Source organism: Dermacentor andersoni, chromosome 6, assembly GCF_023375885.2.
Source record: "Dermacentor andersoni chromosome 6, qqDerAnde1_hic_scaffold, whole genome shotgun sequence".
Taxonomy (NCBI): Eukaryota; Metazoa; Arthropoda; class Arachnida; order Ixodida; family Ixodidae; genus Dermacentor; species Dermacentor andersoni.
This window is the reverse complement of record NC_092819.1, coordinates 38,095,088-38,115,632: the sequence shown is the minus strand read 5'-3', so window position 1 is coordinate 38,115,632 and position 20,545 is coordinate 38,095,088. Positions and strand designations below refer to the sequence as shown.

The window sequence follows — 20,545 nt, the reverse complement described above, 5'->3', positions numbered from 1 at the left end:
AGGGCATTTATTGCACCTTTCATAGATCAATGCCTGCTAGCCGAGTTGCTATCCCCAAAACATGCCGATGGGCGCGCGACAAATCTAGAAGTCCGACTCACCGCGAGCGAGCGAATATGTTCGCCCCATGCTGGATCCCAACGCCTGGTCGTCCGCGTGTTCGGTCACGCCAACGGAGGCGCGCTCGAAGGCCGCTACGCGAGGCGGTCTCGCAGAAGCATGGGTCGCCGCGCGCGCGTGGGACGTCCACGCCGTGCGCCCGACCCGCCGGGAAAAAGCAAGCGCCTGTCCCTCGGCGCCCGAGTAACCCCGCCGCGACGGTGGCGCCATCTCTCGCACCGCGCTTGTACCACTCCGAGCGCCGCGGGCGCCAGGCCACGCGAGCCGTGCGGGAAAAACAGCATATCAGGGGATGCGCTATGCGGGAAAACATCAGGGGACGCGCGAGAGTCGCGCATCCCCACACAGTACAGTACAGTACAGTACAGTACAGTACAGTACAGTACAGTACAGTACAGTACAGTACAGTACAGTACAGTACAGGACAGGACAGGACAGGACAGTACAGTGCATGCCACCTGCACCATTGCCTTTGATTTTACTTCATGCAAGGCCAGTTCAGCACAAGGTCACGGTTCTCCTGCACTTGCTAATTTGGAAGTGCAGCTGTTGTGCAATCTCTCGGTAGCAGACAACACAGCGCTAGTTAATTTACATGATGCGCAGATGTAGATATCCCCCAGTTTTGGTCACAAGAGTTGCTCTAGCTGGCATAAGGATGTGAAGTTTGGTGCCTGAATGATTGTCAAGGCACGTTAAGAAAGACTTCTGATGCACTAAATTGCTTTTGATAGTATGGCTTTCTCTTGGAATGTGTTTTCCGACAAAGGAATAGCATCCACAGACGCCATTCCTTTCATGCTATGTGGTTCTATCATTGCACCAGTTATTGCAATAATGAAAGGAAAATACTTGCTCTTTTGCTTTGGGCTTATTTATCTAAAAGGCCTAGCCACCTGCAGCAGATGAAAGAGCTCACTTGTTTATGCGCTTTTCTCCTCAATTTGCAATGACTATGAGGCATGCAGGTGCCGTGCTATGCTTGAATGACCTGAACTCATGCAGCACCACACATGGCACTCTTGAGAACTGATCCAGAAAGTGCAACCAAATCATAGAGGCCTTTTGGTGCTTTCATCAAGACTTTGCACCTAATGCTCATGCCAAAAAAACACACTGAAAAGTGAAGCAATCGCAGCTGAACGTGTCCATCAAAGCAGTTTGTGAAAAGCATATTTTCAGCTCTTGCTGTGCGCATTGTGCAAGGCTTCACAAATCTTTATTAGGTTTGCAGAATTGACCTTGATATCGGTATCCAGCCTTCAGCAGTGATGTGGACCATGTGAAAAGTTTAAACGAGCCTAGTTGACTCATCTCAGCGATGGGCAGTGGGGTTAACATTCTTTCCGGTGGATTTTCAGTCACTATTGGCGACACGAACAAGAGCATCTGCTCGCCACGGTTTAGCCCGGATGGCAACACGCTCGTGTACTTGCAGTCGGAGGCTGGAGGGCCCCACTTCCAAGCCTGCCAGCTGGTCAAGGTATTTTGCTGTTGAATTCTGCCTTATGGTTATAGTGTGCCGTGGACTACACTTGAACGGAAGTTGAAGGACACAGAAATTTGTTCTGCTTGCCTGAAACAGTTTAGGGGAAGTAAAAAGTATTTTGTCAATGTATGATTACCCTAAAAGTGTAAAGTATTGTTAGCACAATTGCAGTCTAGAAAAGAAAGATCAGGAAATTTAATGCTGCATCGTTTCTTCACAATTTTTCCTTTTTTCTCGCAATGGCAGCACGTGCACTTGAATGGCAGGTAAAGAAAAAAAGTAACTTGGCCTACTCATTGCAGTACTGCACTCTTTACTTTTTATGATTCTGTGAGTAGTTCCATGCACTTTGAAGTGAATTCGATGCTGAATACATTCAAGAAACTTATAGTAATAGTCTCTTTAACCTAAGATCAGGATGCAACATGATTATCCAAAGGGTGTTACCACAAGAAGAAATGGAAACTAACCAGCATAAAATGCATAGTGTGATTTATTCCAAGCTTTCATTTAGACGTGTTTTGTTTATAGAGTTAACTGTAGGTACCGTCTGTCGAGATGGAAATGCTGTCACCAAGCATGAATAATTAGGCTTCATGCTTGAAAATACAGCACGAATACAGGACGAGGGCAGAAGAAGAGAAAACAAGAAGCAAGAGGGCTCCTATCATAGTCCTATTTTCGCACTGTGTTTTACAGCATGAACTATTTTCTGCTAGCCCAGCAGTCCATCCTGTTTACTGTAAGGCTTCTTGTGATAAGTGATGCTGGGGCCATGTTATTGAACAATTGCTTTCTTCAAATTCTTTGCTTTTCCCCAATCATGCTGAGAAGCCCATCTCAGTGAAAATAGCGGACAATTGTGCTCACATGTCAGTGCTGAAGAGCACAATTTCCAGATACATTTTGCAATATTAATCTCCTGTAATTATGGCTCAATGTGAAAACACTAGAATTTTTATTACAAGGCCATTTGAATGATTGTCTTTCTGGTTAATTGATTAACATTGCAATTATTATTGATTTTCCCCATCCATTAATCCATTGTTGTTAGCAGAGCTAAGTGATCAAATGTGCCCCCAGGTATTCTACCTGCATTCCCTTGGCAACAGTTTCTGTGTTCGTTAATTCGCCCTCTACACTTTAGAAACAGTTTACACCCTTTGGGGTGTAAACTGTTTCTGTAACTGTTTTTGTAAACTCAGTCCCACAACAATAATCGTCATTTGTCTTGTTGGTGATTATTTTCCTGAAAACTCTGTGCTCACTACTTTCTTGTAACGAATGCTATATGTCATACTGATAACGTGCATGTCGTTCGTGACCTGGTAGTACCAGGCACACAGTGTTAAAGAAAGGAAAGGCACGCAAGACAGATCACGATTATTCTTGTGGTACACAAATATGCCCTAAAAGGTGTGAACTGTTTTCAGAGTGCACTTATAGCCACAAGATATCAACTCCAGTTATCATTGTCTCTTAAGATTAGGCTTAGAGAGCAAAATTGTGGCAAGTCACTACTATCTCAAACTATTGGAGACCAAAGATAAGAAACTGGCTGCTTCAATTATGGCATTCTTCATAATCTTATGTTCAACTCTACGGTGTTGATGACATGACAATACTAACAACAGCTGTCTAATCCAAAATGAGCTGCTCAATAATAATTTAAACATATTGACACACAGCTTTGACTATCAGGAATGTTGCTTACGGCATGCTTCAATTATAACCAAGTCAGCAGAAGTGACTCTTGACAGAGGAAATTAGTAGAATGGGCACTTTCTGCCAGTGCTGTTTTTCTGTCTTGATCTTTCAGGATGCATGAAAAGAGCTTGGAAGTGTAGCAATCTGTCCTACAGCATTGTTCCATTCACATTATGTCTTGCGAAAGTTTTCGCTGAAAGTAGTGATTTCAGAACACAGCTTGTGCTTGTTGAATTAAGGAAAGGTTCTGAAGTATAATGGGTGTAATGATGACATGGGAATAAATAGTATGTAATAGAGATAATTCATGGGTAGATGATATTCTAGTTGACATTAGGAGGAATGAGTGAAGAAGCAAAGCAAGTGCAGGTTTCTTTCATTTGTCCTTCGTTGTGCATAGTTTCTCATAACAACTATGATAATTATTGTTATTCAAGGTAGCACAGACTTGGTGGTGGTATTAGGAAATTTGCAGACATAGGGTGGGTTCAGTACATGTGGGAGAGCAGTCGTGCAAGCTATCTGGGAGAAGCTCTCATCCTGCAGTGGGCTTAAATAAGGTGATATGATCATAATTATGATGAAATGTGTGATTGATTGGCCTTGCAAGTGCATGGCTAATGTCATGCCTATTGATTTCAGTGCTGCTGGGAGACCAAGCAAACGTTGATTGTAGTCGACAGGGTTAGTACGCCAATAGGTGAGTGTCCAGCAGCACCGTGATAAACATTATGTTTCACTTTCTTTTTTGCAACACTTGTGTAACTTACAATTTGTATGATGTAGCCTCACACTAAACTTTCATTAAATGGGTTTCCACATGTTTAAGCATAAGAGACTTCAGAGCAAGATCTGAGAGATGCATACTTAATTGATTCAGTATTTTGTTAATCCCTCTTTTCTCTTCTACTACAGAAGAGAAGCTACAGAAGCCAGATTGTTTTGGCTTTAACCAAGAAAGTTACAAGTGTGAAATAATCGAGAGCCTCACTTAAGTCATCTGCTTTCAATATCCATGGAAAACCTAGTACGAAGCGGGATCTTATATCTGTTTGAATAACCGGAATGATACGTCATCCTTGTCTTTTTTGTTGCAAGCTGAATTTGAAATTGAAGATTAATTCTTACTTCCATGCAGGCAACGAGTTCCCTGGTCTGTACCTGGATGCACTCCCACAGAATTGCTTCATCGGTGACGGCAACACTGTAGTGCTTTCCACTTGCTGGCATAGCAAATGGGCAAGTGCCTCGAACACATTTTTTGTTCAAGCCATGTGTTGCCATTTTACTTTCTGCCAGTGTTTATTTTTACCAAATTATCGCAGTTATCAAGTTGTTGCTTTGCAGAAAATGTGCTTACAGTACTAGAGATTCCTCTAATGTTGTCAGCCTTTCTACAACAAGAGTCATCTCATCATACTGTGTGTGTGTTGCAATTAGTGTTGTACGTTCTCGAAGTTACATCAGCAGAAGTGACTACACTGTAATGTCCAATGCAACATGCATAAATAGTGAATGCATTTGACGTGTAGTGTTAGATTCCACAGCCGATGGCTATGCTCGCTGCTATCATTCTGATTCGAGCGTTGGACGACTTTCTGGGCACAAGATTGCCCAATTAAGAGTTCAGTTCTTAACTCGCACATGTGGCAGTACATATTTCTTGTTTTTTACCGTCGCAAGAATGTGACAGTACATCGGGCACTGTGTGAGCATTGCACTGGATTCACACATCATCAGCACTGCTGTAAGATGAAGGGAAATTTGGAAAAACTTCTAGAGGGTCTCTGAAAGGGCTTTCCTTTACTGCTGCCTAAAACAGTGATAACAGCTTGAAGATGTGATTTCTCACTTTGACAGCAAGATGGATGAGTATGCTAGTTGGTTAACATTCATCAGGATTGAATATCAACATAATTTCATTTTGTTTTTTGCTTTGTCTCCACTTGTCCGATTATTTACACAGTAGCGCGAAAGCACATGGATGACGAAAGAAAAAGACAGGACACAGCGCAAACTAACAACTGAGTGTTTATTGCATGAGAGCATATATACTATTTACTACCTCCTACTATTAAGTCATGTAAATTATTTCATTTTAAACGAGAACTAAAAGACCACATTTTATCATCTGCAACCACTTGGGTAAGTCTTTCTTTTTTCCTTTTCTCCCTTCCAAATATACATTATGTTACGCTACACAAATAAAAGTTCGTTTGGTTGTGTCTCATTATCCATTTACTTTCATAATGGTGTTATAGTTCTGTAATTAGTCGAATGTAATAATAATTATTATACTTTTTTACTAGTATGTCTGCAGCTCATTTGTATGAGTACTGCCAAACCTAAACCAATACTATGTTTGCTATTGTTTTTTTAATATTTTACACTATTTGTTGTAACAGTTTATATTTTTACTTATATGCTGTACAGGAGGTCCCATCACAGTCTTTGACCTCGGGACCTCCTCCTGTATAATATTCCCTTGTACTGTATCTTGTCTATTAATAATAAAACCTCATTCAATATATATCACCACATAAAAAGAAGGGAGAAGGAAGACACAAACAAGATCAACTGACACCAGGTGGCTAACACTACAAAAATGACATTTCTTTCTGCACTAAGGAGACTGACAGGCAACTAACACAATCCCCATTCCAAATCTCTGCAGCTTCTACCATTTCTCTGGTGAGCTGGCCAGTGAATAAGTGCGATAAAACAGAGGCTTGCATCCTCAGCATCTGCAATGCGCGGCTAGGTGGCGTGATAGGGCTGGTTTTTCACTGTTACATCTGTGCTCACGTAATCGCTCGTTGGTACATCTGCCCGTCTGTCCCACATACTCTTTGCCACAGTCCAACGGGACGCAGTAAACCACCCCTTCAACGCTAGAAACAAACTGTTTTCGGTGGGTTCTGTCACACCCACGAGGCTTGCGCATATCTTCCGCATTTACCCTCGTGCACAAACTACACAGCATCAGAGTGGCAGAGAATGCGATATCTACATCTACATGTTTCCCAAACTTCTTTGAGATTGTGACAAATCTTGTGTAGGTAGGGCAAGACGTTTAATTTCTTTCTTACATGCATCACCTGGTCGGTGGCATTGCAAATTTCGTTCTTGCTCTCCTTTAGAATCCTGCCTGCCACAGCGGTCAATACATGCAACGGGTAACCAGCGTCTAAGAAACATGAGACCATGTGCTTCTGCGCTACTGTGTAAATACATAATGCCATACGAACTAGCCCTCCAGCCTGTCCTTTATGTCCAATTACTTTCATGTGTATATAGACAGAGTTGTCTCAATGAAATTTTTCATATGCAAGTCTTGCGGTTTCACTGCCTGTAGTATATTTTTGTTGCGCTTGAGAGTATACATCATGAGTCTCACTTTGACCTAGTTGTTGGGTTTAAGCCACGTGTAGCAAGCAATTCAATTTGCATGGATGGGACTTAGCTGCAATTTCCTGTGCACTTCATTGACAATGTTAAGAATACAAAGAGGACTAAGAAAAAGGTGAAAGCTTGGTGATGAGCAGTGGGCAAACAAGGAAAACCCCAGACCAGAACCAACATTTCAATAAAAGCCAGAGCTCCAGCCTGAGGATGCCTTTGTTTGTTAAACTAAAAAAAATGTGAACACTGGCACTCTTATGCAAACCATTGACAGGAAATGCTCGTTTCTATTTATGATGCTTGTGTTTGTTCTGTCTTCCTGCTGACTAGCTTTACAAGTTCAGCTTAAGGCACTACATAAGCATCATACAAACGAGTGTAGGTGTCGAGGAAGCTGTTACGATTTTGAAGGTAGAGCACTTGGCACATACTCCAAGCTACGTCGAACACGATCTGAAGGAATGGGATTTTTTTTTGCTCTGGTGTCCCTCTCTTCTGTGATATTTGTCAGCCTTGTGCACTGCTTAAAACAAGGCAAGAAGGGCCCATAGCCGTCGCTTTAGAAGATGATGTTTCGTGACTACAGAAGGTTGATTGATACAAGTGCAATTGAGATATTCTGTTGCATTTAGATTCTCTCCTGATGTTTGCTTTATTTTACATTTAGGAGGTTATTGGCATCAACCTCACATACAGCAGTATCACAAAGCTCAGTAAAGGTAGGGGCCTCTGATTCTCTTCTGTGGAACTTGCAATTTTTATTGTCCTAAGTATATGTATTTGAAAGCTGTGCTCTATCATATGCAGATGAAACCGTTGGCTGCTGGCAAGTTCTGACTGTGAAGGAAAACTTCGTCGTTGCTTGTCTTTCTGCTCTCAACTCTACACCCCATGTGGTGAGTTAGATTGTTCTGCCAGGTTAATCAGAAAGATGACATTGGTAATAATAATAATAATAATAATAATAATAATAATAATAATTTTATTCGCATCAAACACATACACGGTGCTGGAGACCAGTGGAAAAAGCTGCCGACATAGACTGCTTGACGAAGCCACAGGCACCCACAAATGTGTTCGCTTTTCATTATTTTAATTGTTTTTTTGTGACCATAATTGCATGGTAGTGGCATAGCCAGAAACATTTTTCAGGGGTCTTGTGCCTTGCTGCTACGCAGGTCACTTCTAGCCTCTTGGCTGTACCCTCGTTGCACATATTTTTGTGTTAGACTGCAGCTAAGTTATGATGACATTTGACTGTGCTGTGTTTGATGACTGTGCTTTGCGTGGCCGTGCTGGCATGGGCTAAACGAAGAACCACACATCCACTAAAACTCGGCACATTCATCTTTTGGAACACTCCATCTACTTACTTCTTTCCGTGAGTTGCCACAATCAAATAAAGAAATCTCAGAATTATGGATTGCAATGGGCATTTCTAACGTGGAGTCGTACACAACCAGGCCTCACTGTAGGTGCTTGGATTTATTTACTTTGTAAGAACTGTGTGTAACAGTAAACAGTTGAACTCCATTACCTGATTCCACCAGAAAAATTCTTCACTATGTACCTTGTTGTTATAGCCATGCAACCTTTGTGTGTCGGGGATTTCTCCAAAGTGCAACAAAGCCAATTTCTGTGTAGCTAGCTTGTTAACAGGCTCTAAGTTCAAGCGCTATTTATTGGCTATAGGTTGTTGAACATTTTGCAAACTTCTTGATGTGAAAATTCAAGCGAGAATTAAGACGTGTTCACACTTATTTTCGTTAGGATAATTAGAGTTTTTCGAGCAACGTGGCCTCTTTGTCACTATCCCTTAGAGACACCTCAAAAGTAACATCAGAGTCCTTCGAATCGCAGTGCATTACAATTTCTTGAATTTCGGCATCATTCAAAAAACAGTCTTTTTGCACCACTCAGTTGTGCCTGAAAATGAGAGATGCGAGCAACACTGACAGTTAAGCTTTGTCGTTCCATCTGTTGTAATTTTAGTTTAACCAGATTCCTAGTTGATGGTGCAACCGGTCTTAAAGGGTTGACTTCAATCGATGTAGCACCAATCCTTGATCTGTGGCTGCCATCTGCTTCTAATTTGTTGCTAGAAACCAGTTCAACTTTCGCTCATGAGATAGCCCGCCATTATTTTATAACATAACTTAACATCCAGCAGGAAGAACATGGTGAAATTTTATTTCTGTGGAGAAAGTTATGAAACAACGTTTATGAAAGGCAGTGGTTGTAACTGCCAGCAACTTTATTGGTGGAATGCCTTGATGCGAGTAATATTTTTTTGTTATTCAATATGTAGGCTTATTGTTACTTCATTTTTCTGCTCAGGTTGTGGGTGTACTCACGGAAAATAATGATGTGAAAACATGGATACCCATCGAACCAGACGACAACAAGGTGTCTGGTATTAGCTGGTACATCCTGCAGTTCTCACCGCCAGATGAGTCAAGTGAGCTACACATTACACTTATTTTTATCCTTGAACTGAAGATTGATCTGGGTTCTTCTGCACTGGCTAGTTAGACTTTCTCGAACTATACGTTGTCGTACCTTAGGATTCACTTTTGTGTGCAAGATTCTTTTGCTGTGTATAAGTATTACCAGTATTATGAGTTCATATTAAATGCCCTTATAATGTTTTTGACATTGCACGCATTCATTCATTTAGTAGTTCTGCCTTCTCTTATTTTGATACCATAAACATTAACAGTTTTGTCGGCATACTTTTGAGAGTGAATGTGCTAGTGTGTGCTGTGCACTCAAAGGCCTGAGGTTGCCTTGTACAGAGTTCAGTCGCTTATCGCAATCCATCCTACATTTTTGTGTTAATTCAACCGAGTTTCTTGTTGGATATGTTAGTTGATACTTGAGGAAACCAATTTAGCACAAGCAAGGTGAACACATTAAACTTAAAGACAGGACAGCGCGGGCGCTACCATCCCGTGCTGCACCGTCTTCTGTTCTGTGTGCGTCTTTTTTGTGCTGTGACGACTTCCTCATTTACGATTTATTTTCGGACTGTAAAACTGCAAGTTTCTTGAAGTTAATGTGCACCTTTCGTACTTTATAACTAGAACAATTTATTGGCTGCAATATTGAGTGACACTGACAGCAGGTCATTGTCATCTGTTTTCTGCTTTGAATGCAGATATGATATTTGAAGCTACCCTTGTGACGCCAAAGAACGAGACAGACCTGCCTCTCATAGTGTGGCCCCACGGTATGTTTCTTTTTTCTTTCTTTGTTGTTCTAGCTACTAGCAGCGTACTTGTTATATTTGCTTACGAAGCAGAAACACGTGCCTAGAATTTTCTGTTTGGTCAGAAGCTAGTTGCAGGATGGAGATTGAAATTCTTCCATGCCGACTGAAACTGGTGCACCAACGAAATTGGCCACTTCATAAGCAGTTCAACAATAAAGGGCATGACGACAGAAAATTCTGCGAAGACCAATTTCTTGTCAGACAAACAGCTTTTCATGGTCCCATCATATTAATAAAAAATAAAGAAAAGACTACAGCACTTCGAAGGGATGCTAAAGCTTTATTCACAAGGGGTAGCCCATAATGTGGAGGTGGGCATGACGTCATGAACCGTCATGCTGTTTTGTGCTGCTTCCCTGTTCACAGGGCTCTGCGGCTGTGGTGCGGAGGTTGAAGGATGTTAATGTTTCAAAGTGTTTTAGCTGCCTATACTCTCAGCACTGAGAATATGCACGTAGGTACGCTGCAGTGAGTGAAATGAAAATCAATCACTTTGTCGCAGAGTTCCGACATGTCAGCAGGTGTTTGTTCTACTGAAAAGAGTCCTTCTGAAGCGAACAAGGTCACCAAGCACCTGCGAAGACAGCTAGAATTTCAGTGCTGTGATAGGTATGCTAGACTACTTGGCAAGATCCCCTGCTGTCTCTCCCACAAAGAGGGAATGTTCTGCATTAGCCCAGAAAAACGTCTTCCGTTCCACTGGCATTGTCTTTGTCAGCCTCTTGGCCATGGAAAGGCGTGACACTGCCATCGTGTGATGTGTACTCCCGCTGCGAAGAGAAGGATTTCTCCACATTGTGAACACTGCTCTAAGAGCAACACTAAATTAATTTAGGATGGTAAAGTATTCTTCAAATAGTACGCTATTTGAATTCATTTGGCAGAAAACAGTTGATTATTAATGCAAAAAAATGAAGCCCAGATTTTCCCTCAACTTCGTGCCGAATCCTCCGTACCGACACATCAATGTGGTGTCACAACTTTCAACGTATCTCCTCATATTTCGTCTACTTTGGTGCAGAGAAAGTTTTCAAAGCTTACTGGGTCGAGTCCTTGGTTTCCTTAGAATGCAATTTACTACTAATTATTTACCGATCAATTTAATTTTTAATTAATAATATAATATTTAATTGTTATGGACGTCATGGTTCCCCAACTTACATAATGAATAAAGGTAATATTGTCACCTTTGAAGCTTGAAGAAAGGTAGCATGGCTAAAATTTATTTTCTGCCCCTGGAAGCGTGACTCACAGTTTATCCTTTGCCCTATCTCCAGCTGCTATCAGTTAGACCAACTAGGCGTCATCACTGCAGCAAGACAACTCCAGTTTTTGTATGCCCAAATCGCTTTAAGTTTTCTTTTTTCCTCAGAACAGTTACTGCATGGAACTGTGTATTGACGTATTCATGCCCGATACCACACCACTTGCAATGGAAAAATTGTGCTTGTCGCGAACGATGATCTTTGTGCGTGTGTGTGCCTCAGTTGTGCCCATGCTGTCGCTGTGTTAAGTTTGGTATGGCTTGATTATTTCATAGGTTTGTTATACTGCTCATATTTTCTTCTTCCTGCAAAAAAGTTCTCTTTGCTTCTAATGCAATGTACACGCACCTTACACTGTACTTTGCTGCACTGTATTTTTTCTTCTTTCCCTTGGAATTTCATGTATTAGGCATCACAAATGTATGAATAGCTCTAGTCAATAAATGCTGCTTCACTGAAACAGATATCTTGCAAACAGTCTTTTACTGGAGTTGCTTCATATCTTTTATAAGACCTTTGATTGCTTAATTCATAGGTTTAAACAATGGGAGCTCTGGCATGTTCTTATATTTCTTCCAACTTGTTACATAATTTAGGTGGCCCTCACAGCTCCTTTCATGCTGGCTTCGACCTCTACCCCATTCTCTTCGTCAAGTGTGGATTTGCTGTGCTGCTTGGTAAGAAACCTAAATCTATGAAAAAATGAATGCATTTCGTGGTCAAACAGCATCTGTAAGCATTGTATCCTCTTGGCTTGCGCACCTCTAGCGTAGACGACTTCATGTAAGGATTATGGCTTTGACTTGTTGAAAAAGCTTTTTCTCTCTGAACCAATCAGTATTGCCCAAACGGTCTGGCTTACCCAACTTAACTGGCTGTGAAACTAAAGGGAAGAGAGTATTATGAAGTGGGAAGGAGGTGTCTGTTATTTTCCCAGGCTGCTTTGTGTAAGCGTCACATGCACCACTTGGAATGTAACTAGTCAGCACATTGTAGTAAATAACTCTACTTAAGAGAACACTTTAGCTTGAGTTCTCCCTATTCGAATATGTGTGGTATGCAGATATGTTTGTCTCATGCAACTGCTTGATTGCTGTGGTGTTCTGCTGCTGAGCATTAATCAGTCAGTCAGTCAATCAATTAATCAATCAATCAATCAATCAATTCCAGACCATGGTCACATTCAATTAGGGGTGGAATGCGAAAACGCTTGTGCACTTAGGCCTAGGTGTACATAAAAAAACAAAGTGGTCGTAATTAATTTGGAGCCCTCAATTACAGTGTCGTTCATGATCTGTATGTTGCTCTGGGATGTGAACTTCCATAATTTGATTTTTGCAGCTTTGTATTATAGGTTTTTGTTATTAGTGAAACTCATTAGGTTCAACAACCCATCATTGCATGGATTTCATTTACTGGAATGCTATTGCTCAACCAAAGATAAAATGGTGGTAAATGGTGGCCATTTAGCCACAAGGCTGGCCATCTCAATTGGGTGATGGTTACGGCATCATTCCGTTCCCTTCTCTTTTACAGTGAATTACAGAGGATCCAAGGGATTTGGAGAGGACAATCTCCAATCGCTATTGGGAAAGATTGGTCAGCAAGACGTATTTGATGTTCAGGTAACCTTAGAGCCTGCCACTCAACTCCTTTCACCATGTGACTTGCGACATGAAATCGACATCTTCATGATTACAAGTGGCAGCACTTTTGTCAAGTGCTCAGAGACTGTTTGTGTACATCACTGAGTAAAAAACATTTCCTGGCATCATATGCATCACATGTATTCTTTTCATACAGTGCGCAGCTGAAGTGGCAGCTCAGCGAGATGAGATCAATCCAGACAAGATGATCATATTTGGCGGTTCTCACGGAGGCTTCTTGGCATGCCATGCTATTGGCCAGTTCCCGGTATGTATCACAGTGGGCTTTCTCTGTTCAGTTGACTTATATTTATTCAAGCTTCTAGGGACCATAAGGTTTCGTTTGAATTATGCGAAAGACTAAAACAAGATTAAAAAAGGAATAATGAGTTATAACATGCATCGTTAAACACACAGCCGCTTTCAAACAGTTATGACTTTCGTGGTTATATAAATATATGAACGACCTGGTTGTTTTTGCGGCAACCTCTTGTGGTGCGATTTTATGGTGGCACCTTGAATATCGGTAGCCCAGACATCAGCCAGCTGCCTGGATGTCAAACGTAGGCTTATTTCACCTATTCATGCCATATGAATGTCCTCTGCTCAGCTATTTTGTGCTTACTTATTTTGCCCCTGGAAAGCAGAAAAGTTTGACTTAATTGATTTTGATGTGAATGCACTTTGCTATATAATTCAAGATTATCATGTTGCCTTGCACAAATTAACACTTTTCAGTTTCTGCAATCATGTTCTACCACACTTCATTTCATCTATGTATCAAAACTACTGTTATGAGAGCTTATAATTATTATTATTATTTATAATGGGTTACACCTTAATTGCCTTGTGCTTTCATAAGCAGTATGCAAGGTTAAAAATTTGCTTGCACATCTGTGTTGCACCCTGCTGTATGCCACGGGGGCATAGACTTTGTCAAGCCATTAGTCAAAATGTCTTTTTTTGTCTGTGCTACTGACATCATGTAATGGTGTTGGAAAAAACTGAATGGAACAAAATCGGCCTACAAAATTTTTGTTTGAACAACCAGGATTTCAAATTATCCTAGTTTGAATTATCGCAATTTGACATGCATGCAATATTGTGGCTGGCACTGCCACAATCGCATGTGTTTTCTCCTACAGATTAGCAAGACACACAGAGTGGCCTCAGGCTAACCAATAACGGTTGCTTACTCTCATGCTTAGCGAGAAGTTGCAGCATGCATTGAACTCTAAATCTTGGCATCTAAGACTGCACTCTTCATTTTCTTTGCAGAGCTTTTATAGGGCATGTGCAGTTCGTAACCCTGTCGTGGACCTTTCATGTAAGTTCAGGATCAATCTGGTATAGTGAAATTGAAGCCCATTAACTGTGTTGCATGCATGTGCATGTATGGGTGATGCATTTCCTTGTTTTTCTTTCTATTACAGCCATGGATGGAACTGACATTCCCGACTGGTGAGTGGATATTGCAGTGGCCTATCAGTGGTCTATCATAAGCCTTGGCAATAGATTTTTACAAGCAACAACTAGTTACACCGTTGGTTTGTAGCAAGGGTGGCAGATTGACCTTCGTCGGAGCACTCTTTTTGTACCCGATTCAGCTAACTAGCTCTCTTATGACAGGTTCCATCCTAGTACTGCAAATTCATCTTATCATACGTTTCGTATCGTAACTTCGTACGATAAGATAAATACTTTTTGTACATCTTTCTCATTGGTTTCATTCTGCGGAAACCAAGAAACATTTGCTCATTTAGACTTTATTTTTTTATCAACATACAATATTCAGGTATGGAAGAGGACCACATGCCGTTATGAGCTTTTCATGAGAACATAAACTATTAAGCGAGAGAGGAAAGAGGTAAACATGCACAGCTCTGTGCATTATTTTTACCTGCAAAGTTGGCCATTGAACGACAGAGTTTCACAAGGCAGGAAATTGTAGCAATAGGAAGTAGTCAGACATGGATATAATGGAGTAAATATGAAATTCAGGAATTTTTTTTTTCAACAATATCAGTGTGTATGTTTATAATAATATTCGGTTATAACAAAGCTATTTCTGTGTCGCATGTGGCTTCAGTTATGACGATTTCACTGCAGCAGACAATCAGTGTCCCCAATGAGTTTCCTTCAAAATTTACTGGAAGGAACTCTGGCACTTGTGTCTATGGGAGTTGCAAGTGTGGTAGCTTTTACTGCATGGGAATGACGATTAGTACATGGATTTGCCTGAACTCTTCTCTTTGTAGCTTCAGACGGCTCTGTGACTTTGCAAGTTGTTCACTTTCAATATAATGTTGCAATCTGCAATAATTCTGCATATGCGAAGACTCTCGTCACCTTCCGAGTCTAGGAGTGTGGCATTGCTTAGAAATTTAGGCTGATAAAGGCACTTGAAGAGCAGCAAATAAAACCACAAGAACATTTGAAACCACCAGCATAAACATTGAACAAATCCATGTGCTACTAATTTCCACGGTAGCTGAATGATTGCAGTGCCAGAGTTCGCTTCAGTAATCCTAGTAGGAAACAACTAGGAGTAGCATCCTAGTGGTAATCCTAGTAGATCAACACTATCTCTTTACACGTTGTTGACAACATTTGCAGGCGTTGCGTTGAGAGTGCCGCAATCCCAGACTACACAACAAGTTGTGTGCCGGAGCCCAAGCAGTTGGAGCAGATGTGGAACAAGTCCCCCATGAAGTTTGTCAAAAATGTAAGCACTGTTCTTGCAGATTTTTGAAGAGCTCTCGCAGGTATAAAACCAGAATATTGCGCCTTGACGTCACCACGACCAATCCAGTTAGGTTAACTGTGGAACAAAGTCCTATTCCCTATCAGTTTTCCAGTTACCAATGTAATTGGGCACCAACCGTGTCCAATTGGTTTTTGAGAATTTCTTGATGTTACTGCTCGACCTCATTTTACACCGGCCTGCAACTGTACTATACTCCTCTCCTCAATATTCACTGTTACTTGAATTCACAAAGGTCCACACTAGCAATCTGTCATAGGCACTAAACGTTTTGCACGTGTGTGTGTCTTTAAATTCAATTCTGAATTGAATATCACCGACTAGCTCTGAGCTACTATTCACACCACTTCCAGTCTTTCAAGGTTACACACACCACCTTCTACTGTCTAATCCTGGCCTGCTCTAAACGACATGTGCAGTCTCGTCCTTTTTTTGATACTATTATTTATGCCTAGGTGATAGATATGCTCAGTATTGGCCGCATTAGCTTTGGTGCATTTTTTCATTCCTTGTACATAAAATCAATGAATTGCTCACTGTAAATAGCATTCTTTGTATGCTGCCTCAAGAACAAGGACAGAGGAGGCAAGGCATTGATAGCGTGCTTTATGAGATGAAGTGTTCACCAACTAGTGTGAAGGCAGTTTGTCAGCTTACGAAGTGAGCAGGCAATGTTCTTGGCTTGAATAAAGCGATTTCATAAAACAAACCATTTTAATAGAGCAAGTAAAAGAACACTATGTAAGAGAACACAACTTAACTCATTAGGACTCTCGATATTGCACTGGTCTTATGGTAAATTAAATGAATATCTAATCATTTTTACTAAGCTGAAACAAATTTCTAAACATTCTAAATCCAACTTCTGCATTCGCACTGTATGTCTGGTATCTTTGGCTCAGCGTGAGCCATAGTATTTCTGTTTGATTTTACCTTTTGTAGCTTGCGCTGTTCGGGCATGCATACTTTGACAAGTTGCCTGTGAACTTTGTTCATTGGCATCAAATTTTGCTTGAGCTCTGCCATTCCATATGTCCGCGATTTTCCTGCTGGGCGACACAGTTTCTGCAAAATTTTTCTTCACAATGGAATAGCTAGCCCGCAATAAGACTTGATGCTGACGAAAAGCTCTCGTTAGATTGCAGTATGTGTTTACCTAATTTAAGCTCTGTTATTCAGAAATCAAGATGCTTTAGGGACAGATGGTGCCAAGAAAGTTATTGCCTTGTTGTTCACGCATGGCAGCTGGCTAGGTTGTCCCAATTTCACATTGCATAACATGACATCACACCGGTTTTTGCACCACATTGGCGAGACTACATTCTTGAAGCTGTGCCAATATTATACCTAAGTAGACGTGAGCCTATCTGAACAGGCATTCTGCTACACCCTATGGCCAGGGAGAAGCTTGCTCGTACATGACAAATACCTGCTTTCTGTCAACAGGTGCGTGTTCCAACCTTGGTCATGGTGGGCAAGAATGACCTGCGGGTGCCAATGACACAAGGCATGAAGTTCTACAAAACGCTTCTTGCCCAGGGAGTCAGTTCACAGTAAGTTTTCACTCTTGTGTGCCAGCATATAACACACCACTGTTGGTTGTACTTGTGTCACGACATTCCTGTGATCCCTGGACTAATGAAGTGCGCTTACAGGAATGTTTGAAGGTGAACAGATATTTTCTTGGAGTGCTATGCACTCAGTTACTGAATTTGAATTGCAATAAAGCACAATCTACAAACGATCAGTAATTTATCGAGAGTACTTCTTTATACCGTGTTTTATGTTTCCCAAGCTGTGAAGTGAGAGTAATTGACAGATGGCAAAAGATCGCATAGGGCAGGCATGTAAAAAATCATGAAGCGTTCCAAATTGACTATATTAACAAATATGAGGCTCAAGAATGTATCCCATGGCTGTGTTGAATAACTTGCATTGTGCACCCCGATTCCGAGAAAAAAGAATAAAAGAAAAGCTGTAAAGTAGCTGTCTCCACTCCCTTGAAGTACTTGCACTGACACGATACAGTATGACCCCTTGAGTTCTTTGTCAAGAACTGCAGCATTTTGTTGACTTAACCAGTGCAATGTTCATCTCTACACAGCTCTCAGTAGGGTGCATGTTTTTTTTCTGCGAGATTTTCTTAAGTGAACACTAGGCAACGGCCTGTTTTGACTGAAGCAATGTGCAAGGTTGCTCTTAAATGATCCAGCAAGATTATTGTACCATTGTATGTTGGGCAATTTTTCTTTGATTAGTGAACTTTTCAACCATGCACTAATTTTCCTTTGTTCAAATGTTCAATCCATTCTTTCATTCCATTGTGCTCCTGTGAGGAGAATAGAATTTTAATGTTGTTTATTCATTGCCTCACCACCTTTTCAAAAATTTTTTTTCGTTTCAGGCTGTACACGTATGACGACAACCATTCAATATCCAAAGTCAATGCAGAAGCAGACATGTTTGTGAATACTGTCCTTTGGTTCAAGAAATTCATCAACTAAGTTGGATGTATCAGCAAAAAGTGCCTGTAGAGACAAGCGTCTACCGTGCTGAATCGTGGAAAAAGAAAGAAAAACTTCTGTAAATTAATTTTTATTGCTAGAAAGATGTGCACACAGAATCATGTGAATCCATGCCAGGTTCTTTTTATACGTTCAGCCAGCGCAGTGTTAATGGTGTGCAGGATTGCAAGTTCTCATAAAGATGAGTGTTTTACGTTGATGTTACAAATAAAACTAGAAAGTTGGAATATTGCAGGTATGTTGTGCTGTATCACTTGCCTCACCAGATAGATTACGTTTGCATTAACGACAACTGCTGTCACATACAGACTGTTACACATAGGTTGGCAAAGCACGAAGTTGCACAGACAGATGGCTTATTGGGCAAAATTGTGCCATTTAATACTGACACAACATTTTCAACTTCTCATTAAAAAAAAAATAAAGCGAAGTCCTAAGGAATCTTAGGAAAAGTATTTGAAAGCAACAAAACACCATAATTAACTATAGTACTTTTCTTTACACGTATTAGCTTTGGCAAACACTAGGCGGGTGCTTCATGGCATCACAATTCAGCGGCTGGCTTTGTTCTTATAATGCAGCATTCTTTCTTTTTTTTTTTATGAGCAACATCATCATACTTAGGCATATGGCTACATGACATCGCCCAATACCAATGTCATGGCATCGCCATAATTTCTATGGCTCCAGGTCCAGCATTTCGAGACAACCCTAGCATCACATTAAGCTATTTTGTTTCCCGACATTCACACTCGCCAACTGTGATTATACAGATGAGATGTGCGTTTTAAAGTTCCTACAACTTTGACAATGTGTGTCGGTACTCTTTTACAATCGAGATAAATTCAGGGAGCAGTTGTAACCACACAGGATCTGTGGTTGTTGAATCCAACAATGTGCCTGATATTTTACAGGGTTATGCTGCACAAATTTGAGCTCTGGTCCTTTAGAAAATAACTGAAGAATTATACACAGCGACATCTTCTAGTGGGACAAAGAAACACAGCTAGTGCTTGCTTGCACATGCAGCACTGTGGCTTTCCATGTTGTACTCTTATTTGTTTCTCAAAGATGCCAGTGGCCCACCACTATTTCTTTTCTCTTGTACTACAAGTGTGTGCACAGAGTGACTGCAGCAACTGCATGGTGTAAAAGATGGAAGTATGTATTATGCCTAAACTTAGTTTTTGAGGCCAATAATCACAATAACAAGGAACACTTAATTGGGAAGAGATGGAGGAAAACATGCAGGTTCAAACCAACTACGAAACAGACGACGCTCACGCCACCAAATGACATTGTGCACAAAGCCATCACCATGTGGCATACATGTTGCGGGGAAACGCTGCGACTTGAAAAAGTATAATTTTTAACCACTTGTAGCTCTTTTAATGCACTGCATCACCATAAAAATTTATGCGGAACACTAACGTCAACAGAAAACTTATGTGAAAAGATCTTTCACTTGCAGCACAAGCCTGTTTGACAATCTACTAGCAAAAGTGGCCAATTTTCATTTTCCAACACTACTTGCACACGATAGATGCTGTAATGCAGGGCTCTGGATTAGTTTCATCTGCAAGTCTTTTAATGGGTGCTGTAATGCGCACACACAGGCATTTCTGCCTCAGAATATGGCGACCGAGTAGCGAGCTGGAGACGTGCCTTGCTGTGGAATGCCATAGCTGTTGTGTAAATGCAATGAATTACAATAGTTTGAAGTAGCTTCAAATGCATCAGGGAAGACGATACAGAAAGTGAAAAGTGAAAGCCAGCCAGCCACTTTCCTTGTCCAACTTTACTGGTCTGAGGCAAGTTTAGTGCAAACAAATCGTACTTTCCATCGTTTTTGGCACTTAATTTCCTTCAAGAACTTTCCTTCTTGTATCAAGAAGATGGCTGATGAGCCTGTTGGGACTAAGTGGAAACCTAGTGCATTGTTGGTTCAACTACTGCACGACAGTTCCTGTGGTTTTTAACATGTGTACTTTGCACTTAAGTGTTGCAACTGCTTAGAACTTGCGGTACACTGCTGTTTTATCACCTCAATCAGCCTGGGCTTAATATTCCCCCAGAAGCAGAAGATTGATCAAACGTTATTTGCACGCAGAGCTATGGCAGTAAATCACGCTTTGATAAACATTGCCATTATACAGTGTATGTTCATTCCCTCAAAAAAGAGCCATTTAGTTGCTTCAAACAAAGTCCATGGCAAGCTCCTTGTGCAAGTTGTGTGCTTACTAAAAAAGATTGTCACAGCACCAGGCAGTAAAGCAATAAGAGATACTGAATACAACTCGTTCTAGTATATTACTGCACAGAGCTCTCCCCTCCAAAAGCATAAGCTCTCCAGAGA

General features: G+C 41.0%; 1 protein-coding gene across 2 annotated transcripts in view; it reads left to right on the top strand.

Moving 5' to 3' along the window:
* LOC126521924 (acylamino-acid-releasing enzyme-like) overlaps positions 1-18,423 on the top strand; it is a 52,720-nt gene extending 34,297 nt beyond the window's left edge. For both annotated transcript variants that reach the window (XM_050170671.3, XM_055066175.2), the window contains 15 exons: positions 1,482-1,603; positions 3,959-4,016; positions 4,455-4,555; positions 7,386-7,437; positions 7,526-7,614; positions 9,056-9,176; positions 9,876-9,947; positions 11,851-11,931; positions 12,791-12,879; positions 13,058-13,168; positions 14,179-14,227; positions 14,334-14,361; positions 15,517-15,625; positions 17,111-17,217; positions 18,069-18,423. In XM_050170671.3, coding sequence (XP_050026628.2) covers positions 1,482-1,603; positions 3,959-4,016; positions 4,455-4,555; positions 7,386-7,437; positions 7,526-7,614; positions 9,056-9,176; positions 9,876-9,947; positions 11,851-11,931; positions 12,791-12,879; positions 13,058-13,168; positions 14,179-14,227; positions 14,334-14,361; positions 15,517-15,625; positions 17,111-17,217; positions 18,069-18,168 — 1,289 coding nt within the window. In that variant the 3' untranslated portion in view covers positions 18,169-18,423. The remainder of the gene's footprint in view (positions 1-1,481; positions 1,604-3,958; positions 4,017-4,454; positions 4,556-7,385; positions 7,438-7,525; positions 7,615-9,055; positions 9,177-9,875; positions 9,948-11,850; positions 11,932-12,790; positions 12,880-13,057; positions 13,169-14,178; positions 14,228-14,333; positions 14,362-15,516; positions 15,626-17,110; positions 17,218-18,068) is intronic.
* The last annotated feature ends 2,122 nt before the right edge of the window (positions 18,424-20,545 follow it).